At 42.0% G+C, this 24,161-nt stretch overlaps 1 protein-coding gene across 1 annotated transcript; it reads right to left on the bottom strand.

The window, feature by feature from the left end:
• Positions 1 to 18,067: 18,067 nt before the first annotated feature.
• LOC148356374 (collagen alpha-1(XXV) chain-like) lies at positions 18,068 to 22,656 on the bottom strand. Its single transcript, XM_088347384.1, has 2 exons — positions 22,184 to 22,656; positions 18,068 to 18,217 (listed from the first exon to the last, which is right to left on the bottom strand). The coding sequence occupies exons 1-2, from the start codon at positions 22,427 to 22,429 to the stop codon at positions 18,068 to 18,070; spliced, it is 396 nt and encodes a 131-aa protein (XP_088203510.1). The 5' UTR covers positions 22,430 to 22,656.
• Between the last annotated feature and the right edge of the window lie 1,505 nt (positions 22,657 to 24,161).

Below are 24,161 nucleotides of genomic sequence, written 5' to 3'. Positions count from 1 at the left end.
AGCTCTGTAGAAGGACAAACACAGCTACTGTTCTAGGTTGTGTGTTCCTGAGAACTCAATTTATACATTGGTAGAAAACTCATATGGGAGAATGAATAATGCGTTCCAGTTTCATGTTTGGATCATGATATTGCTCACATTATTTTTTTCCGACATTAAAGCCCTCACATCCACCGACAACGTCAGATTAGAAGCCAAAGTAATCGTATCACGGCTTAGTTTGGACCGAAGCCTTCTACTTTCTAAAAGAGGACCAAGCGACGCACAAGTTAGCGACAAGGAATTTCCTTTTTCAACAATTTCAGGATCATGTAGGATGATGTTGAGTGATGAACTAGATCAGATTAAACATCCAAGACAAGGGGAATCAATCATCTATCATTAAATGTGGGATATGATAGTTTACTTTTCCAACAATTCATTATTCGTACCACTTATCAGTAGGGTCGCGAGGGTGCTGAAGCCCATACCCGCCATCTTCGGGCAGTGGACAGGGGACACCCTGAATCGGTTGCCAGCCAGTCGCAGGGCACATAAGGACAGACAAATTCACTCGCTCATTCACACCTAGGGACAATTTGGACCGGAAAATTAACTCAACATGCATGTTTTTAGATAGTGGGAGAAAACCGGAGTGCCCGGAGTAAACCCACGCAAGCACAGGGAGAACATGCAAACTCCACATATTAATTTTTTGGGACATGCTACGGCACAATGGCTGTACACGTGTCACCATAAAAGAAAAGCAAACAAACTAAACATATCTAAAAAGTTTTGGGGACAAAAAACTCAATTCACAAGTATTTTTGGCAGGTATAGCCCAATTTTACCTGTTTTTAGGCCCTCTTAGAACCGATGCAGTTCTTTCTATAGCAAATTAAAATGGTCTTTTGCGTACCATTTGTAAAGCATCACCAGTTCCGCAAAGTGAAAGAAAAACAACTTGTTGATCTCTTTTCCTGTTTTCTACAGATCAAAACAAATAGGTTTAAAAAGTCATTCAGTTGGCATCCGATTTTCACGACAGTTCGAGTATACGTGCACATGTGTGGTCCTAAAAATTTAGTTACAAATTCCGAGCAACGCATAGTGCTTATAATATTGCCAACATCATCCCTGTGCCAAAGAAACCCCAGATCTTATCATTCAATGATTACCGGCCCGTTGCACTGACTCCTATCATAATGAAGTGCTTTGAGAGACTGGTTAAAGAGCACATCACCTCCAGTCTCCCTTCCTCATTCGACCCCTTTCAGTTTGCCTACCGGACAAACCGCTCCACCAGGGATGCCATCTCCTCTGCGCTTCACCTGAGCCTGACACACCTAGAGGAGAAGAACACCCATGTGCGGATGCTGTTCCTGGACTTCAGTTCAGCATTCAACACCATCATCCCACAACATCTGGTAGACAAAATGAGACTCCTGGGTTTCAACACCCCCCTGCGGAACTGGCTGCTGGACTTCCTCAGTGACAGACCCCAATCAGTGCGGATAGGTCAGAACATCTCAGATGTCATCTACCTCAGCACGGGCTCCCCCCAAGGCTGTGTCCTGAGCCCCTTGCTGTTCACCTTGATGACACACGACTGCGTCCCTAGGTCCGCCACAAACCACATCGTGAAGTATGCTGACGACACAACAGTGGTGGGCCTCATCAGGGACGACAACGACCTGGCCTACAGAGAGGAGGTGGAGCAGTTGGTGGCCTGGTGCAGGGACAACAGCCTGGTCCTGAATGTTGACAAAACTAAAGAGATCATTGTCGACTTTAGGAAAAACCAGCCCAACCATGCCCCACTTTGCATCAACAACAAGGCTGTGGAGGTTGTCAGCAGTATCAAGTTCCTAGGGGTGCACATTACAAACAAACTCACCTGGTCCGTGAACACTGCATCACTGGTTAAGAAGGCACAGCAGCGCCTGTACTTCCTGCGGAGGATGAGGAGAGCCCACCTGCCCCCACACTCCCTCATCAGATTCTACAGGGGCACCATAGAAAGTATCCTGACCAGCTGTATCTCTGTGTGGTGTGGAGGCTGCAGCGCTACCGACTGGGGTAGTGTGAGGAGGGTAACGAGGACAGCAGAGAAAATAATCGGGACTACACTTCCCTCCATTCAGGACATTGGCCAGAAGCGCTGCCTATCCCATGCTAAAAACATTATCGGGGACCCCTCTCACCCCCATCATGGACTGTTCACTCTGCTAGCCTCTGGGAAGAGGTACTGCAGTGTGCGGTGCAGGACCACTAGGTTCCGCAGTAGTCTAGTCCCCCTGGCCATTAGACTGTTAAATGGTCAATCTAACATATAGTTAACCTAAATCTTAACGGCTGCTAATCTGACTTTTTGCACTACTGGCAGTTCTTTATAGCTTGCCACTCCTTGCACATTTGCTCTCTACACTATTGTACTTACAGCGTTACTGTTACAGTGTTAATGTTACTGTTTACCTGACTTGTTAACCTGAATGCCCATTTTGCACATCTGGTTAGCTACTCCTCTTGCACTATCGGCACTATGGTATGGTAAAATACTATACGTAGCCATAATACAATACAACTTTTTACTTATATCTGTACATTCGAGGAAACTGTGCGGGTCAGATGTATCGACATTTCGTTCTGTATACACGTGTACTAGAATGACAATAAAGTAGATCTGAATCTGAATCTGAATCTGAATATAACATATATTAAAATAAGACGAAAACAATAATGTTGAGCTTGCAGAAAAAACAAGGGGTCTTCCCTTGTACAAAACCAAAAGATGTATGTGAGACCCACGTAAATGAGTGCATGAAGTGAATGAACGAATGTTAAATGTATGCTTAAAAGAGGAATAACCCCCAGGCAATTGTATTATTCAATCATTTTTCTGTGTTTGGTAATTTTGTCTCGTTTGTTGCACTTTAATTATGTAGCACTCTTCTGTTAGTTTTGCCAATTTTTTGGGACGGTTAGTCATGCTTTTGTGATCAGGCACCAGGAGCATCTGTGGGGTCCTGAAAGTGAGCTTGTGGTAGTAGATTGGATGTGATGGAATAAGAGACAACAAATGACAAATGTAAATAAAGCCGAAGCAAACGAAAAGGATTAAAAAAAAAAGAGTTGCAACCAACACACTCGGACTCATTATTGTCCCATAAAGAGTGCAACATGAGGCTGGATGACCAATATCCATCCAGCCTCAGTTCTTTTTTATTAAGTATCTTCTAGGTAACATGAAATCAATCATTAGAAATCAAAGAACAGTAGCACAATTGCCCTTCCTGCAATAACATAGGTGTATACCAACCACAATGATACAAACAATGACAAAGATGCAAACAGTGAACATAAATAAAACAACCCTGACATTACGAGCATTCTTCATTACAAGAGTAACACTGATTTTGACAATGGTATAATAAACATAAAATGATCATCTTATCACATATAAAACAAATAATCCGAGTTTACAGCAGTTAATCAACAGTTATTGCCACTGACAATTGTATTGTCATTTAGCAAGGTATAGTTGAATATGGCCTCCCCATAGAAACTGCCAGACCATAAAAACAATAGCGCTACAAAAGACGCCACCCAGCGTTAGTTCCCACATTGTAAAGACTTCACCACAAGTCTTCAAACCAGAGGAAACGTTGGCCGGCAATTGGCGACCGTCAGTCCCCTCGACACCAAAGTGTGTTTTGGCTCATAGGTGGAAAAACTGCTGGACTGTCCCTGCAGCCACAGGACCTGCGGAGCAAACCACTCTCACAAGTAGCCGGCCAAGCTATTGGGTATCTCAACGGTTTTTGGGTGAAATATGTCCATTACAAGCGATGACATTTGGAACTAGACAGAAAATCTGGCAGACTGGTGTTGAAACTTTGCCTATTCAAGGCAGTTTTTACACTGTGATGTGTAGACTGTCAGTTAGAAAAGTATTAATTTGACAGTGAGATGATGGAGTGCCATGAGTTCAGTACATTTGCAACCTGGGATGTAGAGACAGTATGAGACCTATATCGGCACAAACATGCCACCCTATATCCATCCATTCCTTTTATTGTTTGCTTAACCTCACAGGGTCATAGTAGGATTACAGAGACTATTGCAGGTGCCTTCAGGCAGTGAGCAGCACACATCCTCAACTAGTAGTCAGCCAATTACAGGCAAAATGGTACGGGAACCCTTTCATTTGGGATGTGAGAGGAAATGGCAATAATGAGAAAAAAAAATCAGGCAGAAAACATGCAAAGTACGCTCTGAAACTCTAACACCTGAAGAAAACAAACTTAGGGAAGGGAGAAGATTCAAACACCACAATGAATTGGAATATTAACAGAAAAGAATAGCTCCAGCATAAACAGAACGTTCCAACACATCACTGAAACCAGAAAACCCAGAGAACACCCACCAAGGGACGAGGAGAAAATACAAACACCACAATGAAAATAGAAAATCCAGAGAAAACCCACACCTGTATGAGGAGAATATGCAAACTCTGCACTGGAAATGTAAATCCCAAATAAAACCCAACAAGACACTAAATCCAGAATATCCGGGAACAACACAACCGCAAGTGGAAGATATGAAAGCAGATATATAACCTGAAACATAGGCAGGACATGCAAAATCTAATCCACTGAGAAAACCAGCACCAGCCAAGAAAGTAAATGCATGCTCCACACTTAAACCAAAAACCTGGGAGGACATGCAACTCCACATTAAAACAAGAATACCCGACGAAAACCCACTAAGACACTTGGAAAACTTGCATACACTGAAACTCCTAAAGAAGATCTTTTTGGCATGGCTAAAATATGCAAACTCCAAACTTAAACCACAAGCCCCAAAGAAAACCCACTAAGACATGGGGAGGACATGCAAAAACCTCACCATTATGATAATACCAGAAGAAAACCCACTAAGACTCTTGGAGAACTTGCAAATTCTACACTGAAACTGGAACTCTCAGGGAAAAAAAGCACTTGAGCTTGGGGGGAAACATGCAAACTCTGCACAGGAGGACCAGTTGGTGGAGAGATCTGTAAACAGTGACCCGCACATGCTCATCTGACAACCACCATGCAAGGTCTTCCTGGTTGAAGGGTTGAAATCCCAAGGTTCCTCTCTGATGTATTCACTTTAGGCATATTGTAGGGTCCCTCCCAAGTAAAGACAGAAGTTCCCATAGCTCAAAACTGACTCCTGTTTATCCCGAGGAACACCAACATAATCGAGAGAATCACCACAGCTGCTTTTTAGTCGTCATCAGTGAGATCCCGTCGCTGTATCTGCAGGATCTCAATAAAAACCTCCCGGTTTGGCCAAGTGTCGACAGATTGTTAAGCTTGAGGGACTTATCAAAACCAGTCTGAGGCAGGAACACTGTCTGCATTCAAATAACAGCTAAAAACGGATGCTATAGAACCTTTGAGAACCAAAGTATAATCCAGTCACGTCACACCTTGACGACGGGGCGCTCTAGCAGTCATGCCAGTGTAAATTATATCCGAACCATGAATAAACAACAGAGCAGATAATGATTAAATTTTTGTCCCTTACAACACAACATCCAGGCTACATGACCGTTATTATAGGCCCAAAGCATGTTTTCTAAGGTCAGAGATATTTTCAGTGATGCGTTGACTCGTAAACAGGTGGAGAAGTCAGAAGTCCTTTGTGGCAGGAGCAAATTGTGGTAGACGTAACCTACTGAAACCCCTTTGAAATAAGAGGCCGCTTGAGAAATAAATTATATTGGCCTTAACATATAACATAATATTCCGATTCAGATTCAGATATACTTTATTGTCATTCTTGTACACGTGTATACAGAACGAAATGTCGATACATCTGACCCGCACAGTATTCTTGAATGTACAGATATAAATAAATGTTGTACTGAGTTAGAGTATTGGAGTACTGATAATATGCTAAATAATTTATAGCTATGTATACTATTATACAGTAGTGCAAAGAGTGCAAGAGGAGCAGCTAACCAGATGTACAAAATGGGCAGTCAGGTAAACAAGTCATTATACAATAACAATAACACTGGAGTACTATAGTGCAGAGGAGAACAGATGTGCAAGAGGAGCAGCTAACCAGATGTGCAAAATGGGCAGTCAGGTAAACAAGTCATTATACAATAACAATAACACTGGAGTACGATAGTGCAGAGGAGAACAGATGTGCTAAGGAGTGGCTAGGTATCAGAGAACTGCCAGTAGTGCAAAAAAACAAAACAAACAGATGTACAGATTAGCAGCTGTGTAGGCTTACTGTGTGTGTGATTGACCATTTAACAGTCTAATGGCCAGGGGGACAAAGCTGTTGCAGAACCTGGTGGTCCTGCACCGCACACTGCAGTACCTCTTACCAGAGGCTAGCAGAGTGAACAGAGTAACAGAGTAATATTCTCCCAGATGCACAGCTATTGTCTCATACAAACACAGTCATACCATTGAACAAACACTTGAGGTTTTTGAGTTTTTCCTTGCCCTCATGTCGGTTCCAGATCAGGGGATGGTGTAATAATAGCCTAAAAAATAGTCTGTGTAATAACCTGTGAAGCCCTTTGAGACTCTTTGTGATTAAGGGCTGTACAAATAAAAATGACTTGACTTGACTTGACTACTATACTCTCTGATACACACACTGCTATACTCCCACACACACACTACTATACTCCCACACACACGCAAGTATTGACACCAGACCTGACCTGAAACAGCTAATTAACTTCATTGAATATTGAATTTAATATTTTTGTTGGACTGTCTCTGGACCAAATAACTTGATTTTGCAGGCCGAGCCCCAAAAAACCCAAAATTTCACAATTTATTCGTTAAGACTCAGAAAGTTTCGACACATTTCCCAAATACATTTTCATGGCCTGCAGTTTTTTTGAGTATTACTTCATCCCGTTATATTTTGGGAAGAAAATAACTTGGGATTTTTGAAGGTTGAAATAATGAACATATTTTTGTGAACATGATAAATGCATTTCAAAAACGAAATAACCGGCGTGTGGCGCTGTGAGAAGTCACCCAGCATCCACTCAGAAGAAAAAAAATGTACTTCCTCTTCCTAGTTTGTGGATACACATTCTATCCCGTCTATGTCCAAACTCTCCAGCACGCTAAGAACATTTTCATTGTTTAACGTCTTATGCATCCATTTAACATGGTTGGTGTAAAGTATATAGAAAAGGCGGGTCATTTCTTTTGAAAGGTAAGTGGAATAAGAAAGCTTGATGCGGTTGAGAAAATGGTCGGAACGCTTTTTTTCGGCCACTTTTTACTGCAGAGGGGGACCTCTTGAAGCGCATATTCCAAAAGCAAGTTAAACTCAACTTTTTTTTTTATCTTTATAAAGCATATTATTTTATCAAATGTTTCTTTTGTACAAAACAATACAGGTTACTTAAACAAGCCTTAAACAAACTTATATAAACATTAAACATGCATTCCATACAAAATAGAGCACTGAAGCAACTTAAGAAAACAAATTCAACTTACGAACGATCATCCCTAACCTATCTTGTTCGTAAGTAGGGCAGCGACTGTAGTTATGTGAGCACGTGAGTGTAGTATAAAGTCTAAGACAGAGTATAGTTGAGAGTGTATAGGAGTATGAAAGTCTAGTGGTATGTGTGACGGAGTATAGTAGTGTGTTTATGAGAGGATTGTAGTATGTGTGAGATAGTGTAAGATATGTATTAAAGAGTATAGTGATTATGCATGGGTATGACTGTGTCCGTATGATAGTATCAGTGTATGTGTGAGAGTATATTGTTAAATTTGAGAACATGTATGATATACTTCTCCAACGGTCTATCATGCCTCAAGGGTATATGCAGGCAAAGAGCAGAAAGACGCTTGTCAGAACCCAAAAAGCCAACCCCAACTGACCCCCACTCCCACCCCCCAGCCCCACATCAGACCGTAGTCATCTGTTTTCTGTGGAGTGGATCTTCAACACATTCACCTTGACTGAAATCATTTACTCAGCGCCCCAGTTCCCGTCTCATGGCCTCCCTTTTGCGGAAGTGCTGTAGACATGCACCTGTCTGCAGGGATTCAATTCCTGTCTGCAGCCTGTCCCTGCTGGACACCATAAAACAAGGATTAACAGGCTCAGATGATCAAAACATGACTACTCTGAGGGATTATTCATTCTCCCATGGCAGTTTTCCACCAATGTATCAATTGAGTGCTCAGGAAACAACAACCTGGAACAGAAGCTGCTGGTGTCCTACGATAGAGCCACTATGGACAGCGCTCTTGCATGTGGTGTTTCACTACGTGAGACAACTGGTCAAGCAGGAATAGGTAAGTGCACTTCAAGTATTTTATTCACGACAAACGTCAACAGTAAAACAATATAAAGTGACTATTCAATCCCTCTCTTTACCTCTCCCTCCCTCCTTTCTTTCCACCCCCTCTCACTATCCCTCACTCTCAGATTACTAGATTTCTTCAAGTGAGGAGAAAGCCGCAGATTTGGAACAAATAGTATTTAAAGACGCAGGAAGTCAAGTCAAGTCAAGTCAAGTCATTTTTATTTGTATAGCCCTTAATCACAAATAGTCTCAAAGGGCTGCACAGGTTATTACACAGACTATTTTTCAGACTAATATTACACCATCCCCTGATCTGGAACCAACATGAGGGCAAGGAAAAGCTCAAAAACCTCGACATGAGGAAAATGAAGAAACCTTGAGAAGGGACCGCACATGTGGCATCCCCCTTTCAGGATTACCAGAGAGCAAAGGATGTTGCAATCACAAATAATATATTGTCCACGAAAAGTATAGGTTATTCATATGCTATAGAGTAGAAGTGTGTTTTAAGCTTAGATTTAAACATTTCCACTGAGGTTGCAGATCGGATCTCAGGGGGAAGAGCATTCCACAGCACCGGTTCCCGGATGGAGAACGCTCTCGAACCAGCGGAACACTTCTTGGCTCTTGGGATCACCAGAAGACCGGCGCTCTCAGAACGAAGGCTTGAGAAAGAATCCTACTCTAGTTTCCTCCTACGTGAGATGTTGTTAAGTATTGTGAATGTACTGTAATAGCGCTCTTACTCGTAAATTTACGAAAGAACAATCTCAATTGAGTGACGTCATCATGCGCGCACCACATTGTTTTGTGTTACTGTAGATGGCTGCAGTGTGAGGTTAAATGACAGCTGTGTTCACGTTCGCATGTTGTTGGTAAATAAATATGCCATAAGGATGACCGAGGATGACCACCTTATCTGCCTCACGCACAAGAAGACTGTACAGTCTGACATACAAGTTGATCAGTACAAAACAAAGTAACCCAACGCTTGTTACTGTCAGTAACGGAAACAGCGTAAAAAATGATTAGTTAGATTATGTGTTACTGAAAAAATAACGCCGTTATGAAGGCATTTTTATAGCTTTAATTTTGAAAATTGTTAGTATTGAAACAAATAATTATTTACTGCATTCAGTTAACGAATTTGCCTCCAGGTGTTGCTTGTGCTCGACCATAAAACAAATTTTCTCTGAAGGATGCTCGAATATCTAACGCTGATAAAAAAAAAATATTACGTTATTACTTTGAGTTCTGATATGAATTGCTAATCCTAAGAAAATGGATTCAATGAACCAGGCTGTTTGAATTAGACAGACAATTTATTAACACAGAGAATCAATGATAGAAGATAAAAAAAGGGGAAGCGCCGGAGATTATGGTAGATTTCGACCGCTGAAAGTTACTAGCACAAAAAGAAAGTTTCCCGCTATAATGCTGTCGATTTGGGGAGATTCCCTTGTACAAAAAAAAAGAAATAGCTTATTTCCAAGAACCAGCAAACGGTGTTAAATCTGAAACCATCTTACTTGTTGCGGAGAGATTTGGTCTCGTGCTCCGGATGGTTGCAACGTATGGGCCACATGCTAATCTCAAGGCCGCTGTGCAGGCAATGAGTCAGTGAGGTAGGAGAAAATGACAACGGTTATCGCTCCGCTAATTATTTTGATATGGACCAGTGACTCTCGACCAGATCATGCCCCTATGGGCGTGGTCTTAGATATCTGATACTCACAGTGTCGGGTGACTGTGTTTGAAGTTGCTACGCTTGCTAGAAAGCCAAAGAAGTGAGAAATTTGCGTAATGTTCTGTACTTGAGAACATCTCTCCAATCGACACAAGTACGTACGGTGAGAACATTATTTCCTCAATACGTTGCCTTGAATGTTTGAATTACATTTAAAACTTCATGTTATCGGATTTCATTACGGTACACGGTTATTTGGTACGTTCGGGAATTGTCCAAAAGGGGTCGCCGTTATCCATCCATTCCAAAGCGGGCCACCCGAAACAAAGAAAGTGGAAGTCATTTTTGTGCTGGGCATATTTGTTCTACATGATAAATAACGCAGTTATTCCGTACAAGACAGTCTACAGCCACCACCTTGAAAAAGCTTTGCCTATCTATGCTTTATATTCATGAAATTTTTAATCTTACTTATCTCTTTTAAGTATCACGTTTATCCTGTACTATAACCTTATCCTCCTTGTTTTATAACCTTATCTTCTCTGTTCCTTTATCTTCTTTGCTTTTTTACCTCACTGTGAATGTGTAAAACTGGAGTGTCATGCCCAATTTTGTTGTCACAATATCTTAACCCATTTTGTAACAATGACAATAAAGGTATATTCTATTCTATTCTATTCTAGTGCAACATCTAACTTTGTTGTGAAACAATGTCCTTAACGCTGTAATCCACGACAATAAAGACGACTCCAATTCTAATTATAACCAATCATTCCCAAGTGATTTTCACATGCTACAAAATAGCGCAGTTAATATTAACTCGCCCGCTGTTGTTTTTGTGCCGACATGAAAGCGGAGCAACTGTGAGGAAGTTGTAACTTCCGATGAGCCTTAACAAAAGCGCTTTTATACCTTCGAGGCTGACCAGGCCTCAACCACGACACGTCATAAAAATGGCAATATTGCTCCCAAACGGGTCTCCTTTAGCAAAAGGCCACCATAAGATAGCCTTTATGTTGCATTTTCACTCCATTGTGTCTTTATCAAAAAGCGATATGACCTCATTAAAGGGGGTTTATATTGGATCTTGTTTGAATTCAGATTCAGATATATTTTCCTCAGAGTTTTTTTTTTAACCCTTCTGTGAAGTTTTTCCATTGGTATGATATAATTCTTATGCCGTATTTTCCGCACTATAAGGCGCACCTAAAAGCCTTTATTTTTTTCAAAAGCTGACCATGCGCCTTATAATACAGTGAGCCTTATATATGGATCAATATTAAGTCGCAAAGTCTTGCAACTAAGGCAAGCAGCCGCCGACTAGATTTTCCCCCGAAGGCGAAGTAGTGCGCGGTGTGTGTTGGGATACATATACACCAGCGTTTAATTTCCTAACCAATGTGTCAAACATCATTTGAATCAGTCACTATTGGCTAAAGTTATTCGGGGGTAAAGGAGGCTGATCCTTTTCATCATTTACAGGCGCGCATAGGCTAAAGCGGGGCAAAACAAAGCCTGCAATTGGCCGAAAAAGATGAATGTGAATCACACGTTGGGTTGCACTACGGCATAGAGAAAACATTTTTTACTAGTCTGTATTTGTAAATATTTTACACGGTTGGATTTACTACACTCACGGTTGTAAGAAGACCATGGTTCACTTTGCTACCTCACTATTGAACGTGATGGCTGCAAGAGAACTTAGGTGAGCTATGCGGCTTTATATTTTCCCAGTATCTTGTTTTAGAACGATCTTGATGTTTCTGTGATGAGTCTATTTTAATTCAAAGTGTTTATTATCATATGCACAGTAAAGAACCATGTTTCCCCTGCACAATAAAATTCTTACTTTGCTGTCCACACAGTTACCAGCCAAAAATAAAATAGAAACTAAGAAATGGTTGGCATTTCTTGAATCCCAAGACTTCAACCTTCCGAATGATATTTGGAACAATGCATTTGAGTGATTGGTGACATCGTACAGACACTGTTTCCGTACATGTCTGAGACACGTATTTGCTTCTTTGCAAGCTTTGGGAATGTTAAGGGGGTAATAAGTTTGACTGAACTATCTGACTGTTTTGTCGACGTTCCCATTGTAGCGCCTTATAATCCGGTGCGCCTTATGTAAGGAAAATATAGGACCAAAAACTATTTTTGGTGGGTCCGCCCTATAACCCGGTGCGCCTTATAGTGCGGAAAATACGGTACATGAAAATCTAAGTAAATGAATCAAATGTACTACTGCGCAAATCAATACTATTACCTATTCTCGTTATGCTGCAAGATGATTTAACCTTTCAGTTTCTTTTGGTTTATGTTTTTTTACTACTATTACTAGTGTTAATAATGGTCAGCAATTATGATTGTTACTAAAAACTCTTTTACTAATATTGTTATTTATATTACTAATTATGTTCGCATTAAGCTATTTTCTGGGGAAAATAGTGCCGTAGTACCATGATATAGACACAATGAAATGTAATTTAAATGTGGAATGGTGAATATATTATTATTTTAAAATTATTCAACTTTTTATACATTTTTTTTCACACTTTAACATTTTTTTGAATTGTATTGATCGTTATTGACAACAACACAGTGAACATTGTTTACAATGACATGGTAAACTATTATAAAATATTTAAAAGAGAAAACTAATATAATTGAATGGCAGTAGGAGCAACATTTTTCCCCAAAATGGGTAGAAAAATAAATAATGACCACACAATTATCTACATAGGCAAGATGTATATATTTTTTTTCACAGTCTTTTGAGTTTGTTTAGGGTTGTGATGACCCTGAGGAAGAAACGGTCTCTGTAACGGCTGATATGCCTTATATTTTACCCCTGTTTTAGAACCTTTGGGCTGTGGGGAGTCGTTACCCTTTTATTTGAGAGCCCGTTGGGACTTTCCAGTCTCTTGCCAAACATAATTTTGAAACGGGGTACTTATATATAATAGAATGGAGGTATTACCCTTTCCCGGCGATAGATTGATGAGCTTCCCGTTCTGCATCTGAGACGCTTTCAAACTGCGAGAGGCCTCGGCGGGACATTTAACCTCGCGCACTCCGCCACATGATTATTTCCAAGTGTTATTCATCTCTCCTCCCCTCAACTATTGTTGTTTAAATGACAGTAGCAGTGAAATTGTGCAAATATAAGAATAAAGTGATAAAATATGAATGTTTATTTTTATATATAAAGGCAAGATGTGTTTTCACAGTCTTGCGTGCTTGTTTAGTGTGGTGATGGCCGCAGGTAAAAAGTTCTTTCTGAGTCTGTTAGTCTTGCTCGAATGTACCTTCAGTGTCTGGTAGAGAACAGCTCATGATTTTATAGGCTGTGTTGATGATTCTCTGTGAGGCTTTTCGGTCTGTAGCCATGCAGCAGTTTAAAGAGGTGGAGGGTATCCTGGGTGAAAGGAATTCATTTCATTTTGCTGGCATTCCTGCGATATTGCGAGCAGAAATTGTCCTCCAAGCTACACAGAGACCCACCCATGATGTTTTGGGCTGTGTTGATGACTTTATAGAATGCCATCTTGCCTGCTGCTGTGCAACAGGTCTCAGAGCTAGTGGCCATCTGGGCTAAAAGGAGTCTATTAAAACGTTGTCAGCTCTGATGCGGTATTGTGAGCCAGCATTATCCTCTAGACTGGGCAGGAAGCAGCCCAGGATTATCCAGGCTGTGTTGGTGAATCTCTAAGGTATTCCTGTCTGATCCAGGTCAAAGAGGTGCTGGCCATCCACAATGAGAGGAGTCACAATAACTTTGTTGGCTCTGTTGCGGTACCGCCATTGAGCATTGTACTCCATTCTGGGTAAAAAGCAGCTCATGATTTCTCAGGCTGTGTGTTTCTGTCTGTAGCCATGCAGCAGGTCAAAGGGATAGAGGCCATATGGGGGGAGAGGAGCTGGCCGTGCTGTGGTATCGTGACCTGGCAGCCCATGATTTTCTGGGATGTGTAGATAATTCTTTGTGAGGTTTATCCGTCTCCTGCAAAATATCTGATGTCCTCACCTATATTTTCCAACTTTTTTCAACGAAGTACATTCATTTTTTCTTGGTCTTCTTTGTACAGACGCTGCCCTACTTACGAACAAGATAGGCTCCAGTCGATCGCTCGTAAGTTGTTCGTAAGTTGCTTCAGTGCTATATTTTGTATGTTTAAGGTTTATATATTAAAATAGTATTATCCATAAAGATAAAGTTGAGAGTAACTTACTTTTGGAAGATGAGCTTCAACAGTTAGGCGACTTCCTCCTCAGAGGTAAAAAGTGGCCGAAAAAAAGGGATCCGACCATTTTCTCAACCGCATCAAGCCTTCTTATTCCACTTTTATTTCAAAAGAAATGACTCGCCTCCTTTTTACCCTTTACACCAACCATATCGAATGGATGCATGAGGTATTAAACAATAAAAAAGTCAAATGTTTTAGAGCGATGGAGATAAGGTATAGAATGTTTACACACAAACGAGGAAGTAAAAGCTGGATTTCTTCTTCGGGGTGGATGCTGGGTGACCCTTCACAGTGCCACCACACACATCAGCGGAAAGAAGCTCTACAGTACTGTCCTGTGCACACAATGCAAAATTTAACTTACAGCATGGTCCGGATATTTTTCGACATCCTGAAAAAAAATGTTCGTATCTACCATTTTATGTAAGTCGAATGGTCATAAGTAGGGGAGTGTCTGTATATGCGATGACGTCATGTTGCGTTAGTGTCAACGGCATTAGCCTTTCCCAGCAATAGATAGATGAGCTTTCCGTTCTGCTTTTGAGACTCTTTCAAATTGCGAGAGGCCTCAGCGGGACGTCTGGCCTCGCACACTCTGGCACAAGCTTCCGGCACATGATTATTTCCAAGTGTTATTGGTCCCTCCAACAGAGCGCCCGCCCCCCCGTCGTTTCCGGGACCGTCACTTCATGAAAAGCGCCGGGGAGCGAGGAAGCGGCCTCTCGGAAGACTGCGACGGAAACGACTATAAAAAAGGGAGCCGGCGCTCGCGGCTTTGTTTACTGCCTGGCGCCCGCGAACGTGCGCTGCGGCTCATTGGCTACTCTCGGAAAAACTGAGTACTGTCACTTTCACTGTGCGTTTCACTGCGGCGTCACGCCGTCCACATTTCCTTGAACAAATTTACAGAAATGCCCAACCAAAGAGGGTCCTTTGAATGAGCTGACCGCACTGGGGGGATGCAAATCCCAGAAGAGCCTTGAGAGTGTTTTTCCACACTCTTGCCAAGAGAGGTAGAAAGGTGAAGGAGGACTATAAACCGTACATCATCTCGACATGTGGAAAAAGACAGAAAAGGGATAGCTTCGAAAATGGTAGAAAGTGTCTTATGATACGTTTTTGTTCTACAGGAACAAGCCCCAGCTTTGACAGCGGGTGCAAATATTGACAGGCCCCCCCAGCTGCAGCCTCGGGGTCGAAAGTGGACTAACCACACCTGCCGTGGTGAACGTATTTGGCATAGCCGGGATTTGTTGGAATGTAAACGAAATCTAGACCGGCAACAAGACCCGAGTGATGCGTTCAATATGCGTGGGCAAAGCGGCTAAGCTAAACCCAGACTGAGAAATGAATGAAGTTGACGCCCATGAATAATAGAAATGCAGAAGTAATGGAGCAGACAACAATACAAGACCTAACATAATTTAAAAAATTACAGTAATCCTTCAGTACTTTATACTTTGATGAAAAATGTTGCAATCCATTATCCTCGATTGCATATTGCTGTGAGTGAGGATCGGCAGAGCACACTTTAGTAAATCTTGGCAGCTCTTTTTGCAGGTCTGTCCACCAATAAGTCAACTGCACTTGTGCGGCCGTGGTCCATTATCCCTGATTGCATATTGCTGTGAGGTCGGACCAATAAAGCGCACTTTTGTTGGGCCTGGCAGCTCTTTTTTGGAAATCTGTCAACCTAAAGGTAAACTGCACTCTACTCCCCCGATCCATTACCCCTTACCCCATATTGCTGTGAGCCAGAACCGGCAAAACAGACTTTTGTCGGGCAATTTTATCCCATCGAAACTGAAATATGCAGTTGTGGCCACAATCCATTAACCCTAAGTCGACTATTGCTGAGAGCCATCAGAGTGCATTTTTTGGGTCAGAAGCTTGCCACTGTGGCCTGCCTAAAATGACGACATATTTGACCTTGTTCCATTATCCCCAGTCGACTGTTACTGAGAACAAGGGCCTAGAGAGCAGATTTGTGTCATGCGTGGAAGCAATATTTTTCAAAAACATTTTTGCTGTAGACGAATGTAAATGCCTGTTCCTAAAAAGAAATAAGCTTAAATATGATTGCCCATCTTTCCCAATATCCTTTTTTAAAATCTTTCTTTCTTTAGTCTATTCGTCCAGGAGTGTCATGTTTCATCTCATAGTAAGCAATAATTACACATTGTAATTATTGAAAATAAAGACAATTCTAATTCTATATTCCTGCCAACACAGCAAAGGACTTGACGGCTCAGTATGAGTCAATCTCCAGACATTGACCCTACAGAGTATGCATTTTAGCTCCATCGATGAGAGTGTCTTTTAAACGTGGAAAAAAAATGATCGTGGTCGAGAAAAATCACCATACGAACACAAAGAGCGACTGTTCCACATGTTATAGAAAATCGACGAACTTGTGGCCGTTGAATGAAATCCCGGTCGGCAGTCAAAGGGCACCGGTGGGATGAGACAGAGGGTCTGTGAGCTGGCCTTTGTGGTTGCTCAGAACCCCGAGAGACCTCTGTTGAGCTCAGACATCGAGGAGTGCTTTGCGGACAACACATCACATGACAAAGACCCTTCTTTTAAAGAACGGCAAACTGCAACCCTTGAATGGCCCACTTGGTGGAGCGCAGAGTTACACAACGATCTGGCTCACGTCCTCACAGAAAGACATTAAAAGAAGTGGCTTTCGATTGTTCACTCTCCATTCAGCAATTTTCCCCCTTCGGGTTTTATGCGCACCACAAAAGCAGAGCTGGTAAGTGCGCCTGTTTTCATAAGAGCTGCTTTCGCGTTCAGAGTAAGCTATTTTAGGCCTACAAATGGAGAATTAGAGCAAGTGTAACGTGCGATGATGAGTCATCAGCATGAACTTGAGAGTGCTGCACATGTAATTTGAGTTTCTCAGGTCACACTTAAGCCCCCAGGTAGAGAAAAAATAGGAGTTGATTGATGATATTGCCTCAGTGACCAGGGTTACTTTAACTTGATTACTTTCAATTACTTTTGGATTACTCCAATACCAAATATGCTAATAAAAGACAAAATAAACTAAATATCAATAAAATTATGACTCACAACACTTGGTAAGCTTTCTCTCCTGGCTTAGATCTCTTTAATCTCCGGCAAAACTAGCATAAAATGCGACAGAAACAAAATGAAAATAAATCCAAACAGCTTTCCAACACCATTTTTGTCGATTACGAGAGTGACTTTCTTCCTGCGTCTAGCGAGCACCGGATCGCTGGCGCTGCCCTTCCTCTTTACTTCAATAAAACTTGTGAGAAACGCTACGCGATTGGGTCCTGTTTCTGTTCTGTTCCTGACATCTCCAACATGGTGCGTGCGAGAACCAGACAGCTTCTAGACCACATGAGTCAACTGGTTGTGAAAATGTATCCTGGGTCATTGTGATTTTCCAAGAAATTTTAATTTCTACCTGACCTTATATTTGGTAGTTGACTGAGCCTTTTTTTAACTTCTAATAATTAAAACCTGGTAATAACAAAAGAGAAACATTGTAAACAAAAAAGGAATAACATTTTACTAGAGAAATGCATATAAAATTTAGCTAGTAATAAACAAGTAGTTCTCAGTTTCAAAAATCTATGTATTATAGCTTCTGTTGAGCTGTCAATCTGAATCTGCTGGAGTTACAATAAACTGAGAACTGTGTTCAACCTATACTCAGGGAATCAAGAATGATTCCATCTACCGGCAGCAAACTCATCCACGTTTCACGACATCATCGCAAGAGTGCAAGCCACTGAGCACGTCTATGTTTAGGCCGCAATCTCAGCTGCGCACGCTCGTCACAGCAAGACGTGCCAAACACGCGTCCTTGAACGCAACACGTCCCGAAAACACGCGCTCACCTGGAGGACAGTTGCATTCAGGTGACGCTTGCCTGGCGCTTCGTATCTTGACGAATTGCTCGTAAGAGCGCTGCAAGGAAAGGGGGGTTAAAAACATGGGAACGTCAGCGTGGAGCTGTTAAAGGTATTCCCAAACATTTTTTTTTCCAATTAGGCACACAAGGTTTACGCAAATATACCGCAAAATACAGAAACCGATTACAAATTTGCGCTTCGGTTATCGGCGGTTCACTCCTTTGCTGGATTTTAATTGAATTGAATTGTCTCGAGTGTGTCATTGATATCATTGTATTGTGTATTGCGTTTCTAATAGACAGCAGAGTGGGTGTGACTGTCTGTGCACTACTATGATACGTTGCTGCATGCTGTCAGTCAAAAGCCGAGGCATGCGCAATCAATGTCTAAGAATTGAAACTAAAAGGGAAGAAAAACGGCCGTTAGCTTTCAGGGGTTTGTTACTTTGAAAATAAATTCATCAATTAAATCTGACTCTGAGGAAGATCGCAAACAAATGCTGATCACCAGCAGTCCAACTAGTTAGGACACACGCTTCACCGGCACGAACGAGACGGAGACTCTAGTAAAAACAGGGGTGGAGGACTATACGCTACAATAACAGCGGAATCATTGACACACACTGCTCACTCGATATAGTTTCTAGCAGTATCGTGCAGACCCTTCTTTCCACTGAGAGAGCTAACTGTGGTCATTGTGGTTGCTGTTTACGTTCCACCGGATGCTAACGTTCCACCGGATGCTAATGTTAACATAGCGCTAAATCTCCTGTCCGCTGCTATCAATAAACAGCACCTTGCCCACCCCGACGGAGCTTTTATCGTCGCCGGCGACTTTAATCAGGCATACTTAAGGACTGTACTTCCGAAATTCACTCAATACGTGGACTGAGCAAGATAGTAAGATCAAACATCTAGTTGGATCTGGCCATCTCTGTCTGTCTCTCACCCCCTTATACAACCCCCCCTCTGGAGGAAAACAAAGCCTATGCAACAAGGACAGTACAAACATCTTCTTTGTTCCTTTATCTCTTTGTTTTCTTCATCCTCACTGTAAAATGTGGACCTGGAGTGCCACGTCCAATTTTGTTGTCTCAATATATTCAACCAATGTTGTAACAATGACAATAAAAGGTACATTCTGTTCTATTCTATTCTAAAGCGCTGATTGAATCGACTAAGGCAGTTTCGGAATGCAAGCAATAGCTTTGCTGCAGGTCCAGCCTACTGCTCTGCTATGCCAACGACCGAATGCTAGCCCGGAACTAGCCAGCCACTCGGCTCCGTAACCACACGGGTGGAGGGGATCAAACGTCTATGACGATTTGGCGAGAGTCCAAGCGTTATGATTTCCGCTTAGAGGTGATAAAGCCCGGACCACTCAGTGGTGGATGGGGTGTGATTGTTGAAGTAAGCGGGGGCTCTTCGCTCATACTTAAAGCTGCGACGAATGTCCTCCAATTTCGTTTTAATTTTGTTTGTTTCCCTAAACATTCGCCCAACACAGGAAACGTACCCGGTTTGGGACCAGGTAGAAACATAGGTTGGCCTGGAGATGGATGGGCACCACCAGGCTGTACTTGCCCAAGACACACCACAGGAAATGGTACCCATAGGACCCTAGTGGTTAAGGGATCCAACCAACCAACCATAAAGACAATAAAACCATTCACTCAACTGCAATTATGTGTTGAGAGTTATTATTTATTGATCCATAGTTATTTTGTCACAGTCGTATTACTCTCAGTCGGTAATGACGTAATCCCGAGGTAAGTTTGGCCCTTGGAGGGGTTTTATGAAGATGTGACGCTACTTCGCGGATTTTCAGTTTTCGCAGGTGGTTCTGGTCCCTATTAACTGCGAAAACCGAGAAATCTCCGTATTGTGTCCGGTTTGCTGTAGAGCTGTGACGTCATAGAAGGAAGACAACACTTACAAATTATGACTCCCATTCATACAACATGTGAGGCCAGTTCTGAAACGAACAGCGATTGTAAAGAAAAGGGATAACACACCCCTGATTTCTGCTTAGAGATTTGATTTTCATTCGTTTTTTTATGCCGCGCGTGTCACATTGGGTATAATTTCGTCCGGCTAGCTCCCCTTTCAGTGTCCGGGCTGTCCAGGTCTTTACTGTTCTGTTTGCTCCCAGTTGACGCTTGTTGGCTGCCCGCCATCTATTGTTTGGCCAGGTAGCTTGAAGTTAACGCCAGTTTTGCAGTAGTCCTTGGTTTATTTTCCGCCTGGCTCAATGGTTATGCCCATAGCCGATGCTGCTTTTCGTTGTTGGTTCCCGTTAGCCTGGCTGCTCTTTACAAGTTTTTGATAAGCCAGCCTGGTGTTATAGCTAGTTCTGCTGGGTTCCTTGGTTTCTTTATTCCAGGCTGGCTTCGTGTTTGTCGCCGTAGCTGTTGCAACTTTTCGTTGTTGGTTCCTGGTTAGGCTGGCTGCTCACTGCATGCTTTTTGGTTGGCTAGCCTCGCGTTTTTCTGTGGCTGAGTTAAGTTAGCCTCTGTTGGTGGCTATCTGTGTGTCTTTTTGCCAGTTAGCCATTTTTTTGCCTGGGTGCCCTTTGTGGTACCTTTACTGCAGGGATGTCTAATTCTCTGGGACTGGATTTAGGCTTTCTGTTCTCAAGCAGGCCAGATCAGTAAAATAATTTCAACTCCAAATATTTAGCTTAGTTTTTAGTACTGTGCTTCAAAATTCAACCTAAATAGGTTAAATTTGCCTTAATTGTTGTACTGGTTTGGGATAAATAAAAAATTATTACAATTTGATAGTTTCAGAACTGCACGACATCAGCTATTTTACAGTTGTATGCCCTCTAGTGGCTAGAGGGTGTATTTCATTTGCATTTTTTATAGAAAATCAAAACTTTTGAAATCAGTTAGAGACTCGCTTCTTTTTTTGACACAGTCAGAAATTCTTGGCGGGCCAGATTAAATCATCTACGAGCCGTATGTTTGACATGCTCCCATTACTTGCATTTCATCAACCTGCGACACAACGCCTTTGGAATTACCCACAAAACTACGAGAAGTTATCTTAAAACACTTGTAACCTCTTCGACTAATTAACCTGTAAACTAGTGAAGTGTTAAAAGTTTACTCTTTAAAGCCCCACTGTGTAATATTTGATCTCTGGTTGGCACTGTATTTTCCAACGTGAAGTGCCACAGAGCACAACATAGCAGCAAGTTGTCAGACAAACATGGTGGCGATAGATATGGATTCTACTATGTAAAGAAAAATACACATTTCTTGACCTGTTTTTTTGTAAAAATTTAAAAATTATTTTTCAGGTATTTTTGTGTAGTATTCAAATCAAGAGGTATTTTTACCACTAATAGACACTAAATATAACACACTGTCCCTTTAAGTGAAATGAAATGATCTGCATTTATATAGCGCTTTTCAGGTCAATCAACACTTCCCAAAGCACTTTACAATGTGCTTCACATTTCCCAATAGCGGCCGTGCATATTGGGGATATTAGGGGTTCAGTGTCTTACCCAAGGACACTTCGACATGTAACACGGAGGAGTCAGGATTCGAACTGCGATCTACTGATCCCAAGACGAGTACTCTACCTCCTGAGCCACTGCCGTGTTAAATCAACACTATTACTGAGTACCTTAAGATAAAGAGTATAAAATGAACACTTAATGCAGGAGTCTCCAATCTTTTTTAAGCCTAGAACTAAATTTTGTCACGAATTAACTCAAAGGGAACCCAGTTTGATATGCATTTGCATCAAGGGCTATACAAATAAACATGACTTGACTCGACTCGACTTAAACCAATATGGTGAATGGCTTCCTAGGGTGTTGGTGTTCCTCTTATGACGTCACAGTTTGGAATGACAAGGACACGACATGCCATCTTCAAAATGTATTATCTCTGAGAATAATTGGAATATTGTCATGAAATATAGAGACAAATTATAAAAAATGTACTGTTTCCTCACATTTTGCATGTTTAAGAATTTGGGAACACCTTTAAAGTGCAGGTCGATCTCACCTGGGAGAGCATCTCGTTGACTCTCTGCGCAATCAACGCATCGAGATCTTCCGTGGGGGCGCGCGTCAACACGTCCGCCCCACGCTCCAAACCCGTCAACCGGCGCCTAACGTCCACGGCGTGAATTCCGAGCACCACGCAAAAAGCGACGGATGCCACTGAGCACAACGACGGGATGACGCGGGCTACCCGACGCCTCGGGGCCACTTTCTCCTCCATGTTCCCCGAAGGTGCTCCTCGCTCCATCCGCTCGCGTGGGGTTCACGTACAGCGCCGTGAAAACTTGTTGCGCACGTCTGCGTGAAGAACCGCGTCAATGTGAAGGCGGCGTGAGGGTATTCGGAGCTTTTCCACGCGCAGACACGCACGACCCCCACCCCTCTCAATCGTTAGGGCAGCAACACGCCCCCAAACTCTCGTGGCACCCCGCAGTCACTCACAGGATGACGGCAGTCAGCAAAGCGTGTGCACCGAGCATTTAATTCACAACTGCCAAAAATTTATTTTTACACGTGTCACGTAAAAACAAACAAACAAATATTACCCCCCAAACGAGGCACAACAAATACCAATTAATGTTGATTAATTGATTGGAGCCACTTTGTCGCCACCCAGTGGCCAGAACAAAAAAGCAAATTTAAGTAACAAATCTTGTCTCGAAACTAACATTTTACTCTACGGCTGCTTAATTTCGAAACAAGAATCTTCGTGCGCACATTCATTTTGTAATTCTGGAGATTGTGTATGGCGCATTAAATTAGAATACACGATAAAACCTCCTGCTTTAAATGTTAAAAGGTTGGCATGTATTTAAACTTTTCTCAGTGGTGGCCCATAAAGGTCTACAAGGTCTTTATTGCTGGCCTAAAAGATATCTGGATCTAGTTATGTTAATTTCCTTTTGTCAATGACTACTTAAAAATGTCTGTCATCTTCCTTTCGTTTTTTTTTCCTGTGGGGCTGCGTCCCAAATGTGTGCTTTCATATTAGAGAATTTAACCAATCACATTTCAGCCATTAGTTGTTGCTAGGCTCGGGAATCTACCTGAAGCAGGGGTGTTGAACTCGTTTTAACTCAGGGGCGTTGGCACACGAGAGCAGCATAACCCATGTTGTAACAATGACAATAAAGGCATATTCTATTCTATTCTTTCAGGGGCCGGACTGGTAGATTAGAGAGAAAGAAATGAGAGAAAGAGAGGGACAGAACAAGAGGGATGGAAAAGGAGAGAGAGAGAGAACATGAGAAACAAGAGATAAAAAAGAGAAATAGTGAGAGGGGGAAAGAACGATAAAGAAAGTAATCCATGGAGAAATAGAAAGAAAGAATGAGAGAAGGAGATCAAGGAGGAGAGAAAAAGAAAAGGGAAGAGCAAGAAAGAGAAAGAGAGAAAAGGAAAAAAGGAAGAGAGAGCAAATTGGGTAAAATGACACAGAGAAAGAGACGGAGGAACAAAGAAAGAGAATAAGAGAGAGAGGACATGAGGAACAAGAGATAAACAAGAGAAATAGTGAGAGGGGTAAAGAAAGATAAAGAAATAAATCCAAAGAGAAATAGAGAGAATGAGAGGAGGAGATAAAAGAAAAGGAGAGAAAGAGAAAACTGGAGAGCATGAGAGAGGGATTCAAAGAGAGAAGAGAAGAGAGGGAAAAGGAAAGAAGGAAGAGAGAGCAAATTGGGTAAAAAGACACAGAGAAAGAGAAAGACGAACAAAGAAAGAGAAAAAGGCAGAGTAAAAAAAAAGAGAAAGAGAGAGAGAGGGAAGAAAGAGAGAGAAAGAAATACAACTACAGCGTCTTTGTGAGAGGCACCTGGCTTTGGCAACATCAAGTGGACATATTTCAACCTGCAGCTCGTTTCTCTTGCGCTTCTCTCAGCATTGTCTCTCGGACCGGATTCAATCCCTTAGCGGGCCTGATCCAGTCCGCGGGCCGCCTGTTTGACACCTTTGACTTAAAGCCTTCACAAAAAAAATCC

The sequence above is a fragment of the Urocampus carinirostris genome, chromosome 11, assembly GCF_059441175.1.
Source record: "Urocampus carinirostris isolate Australia breed hairy pipefish chromosome 11, RoL_Ucar_1.0, whole genome shotgun sequence".
NCBI lineage: Eukaryota > Metazoa > Chordata > Actinopteri > Syngnathiformes > Syngnathidae > Urocampus > Urocampus carinirostris.
The sequence above is the reverse complement of the archived record's forward strand: the minus strand, read 5'-3'. Positions and strand labels throughout refer to the sequence as shown.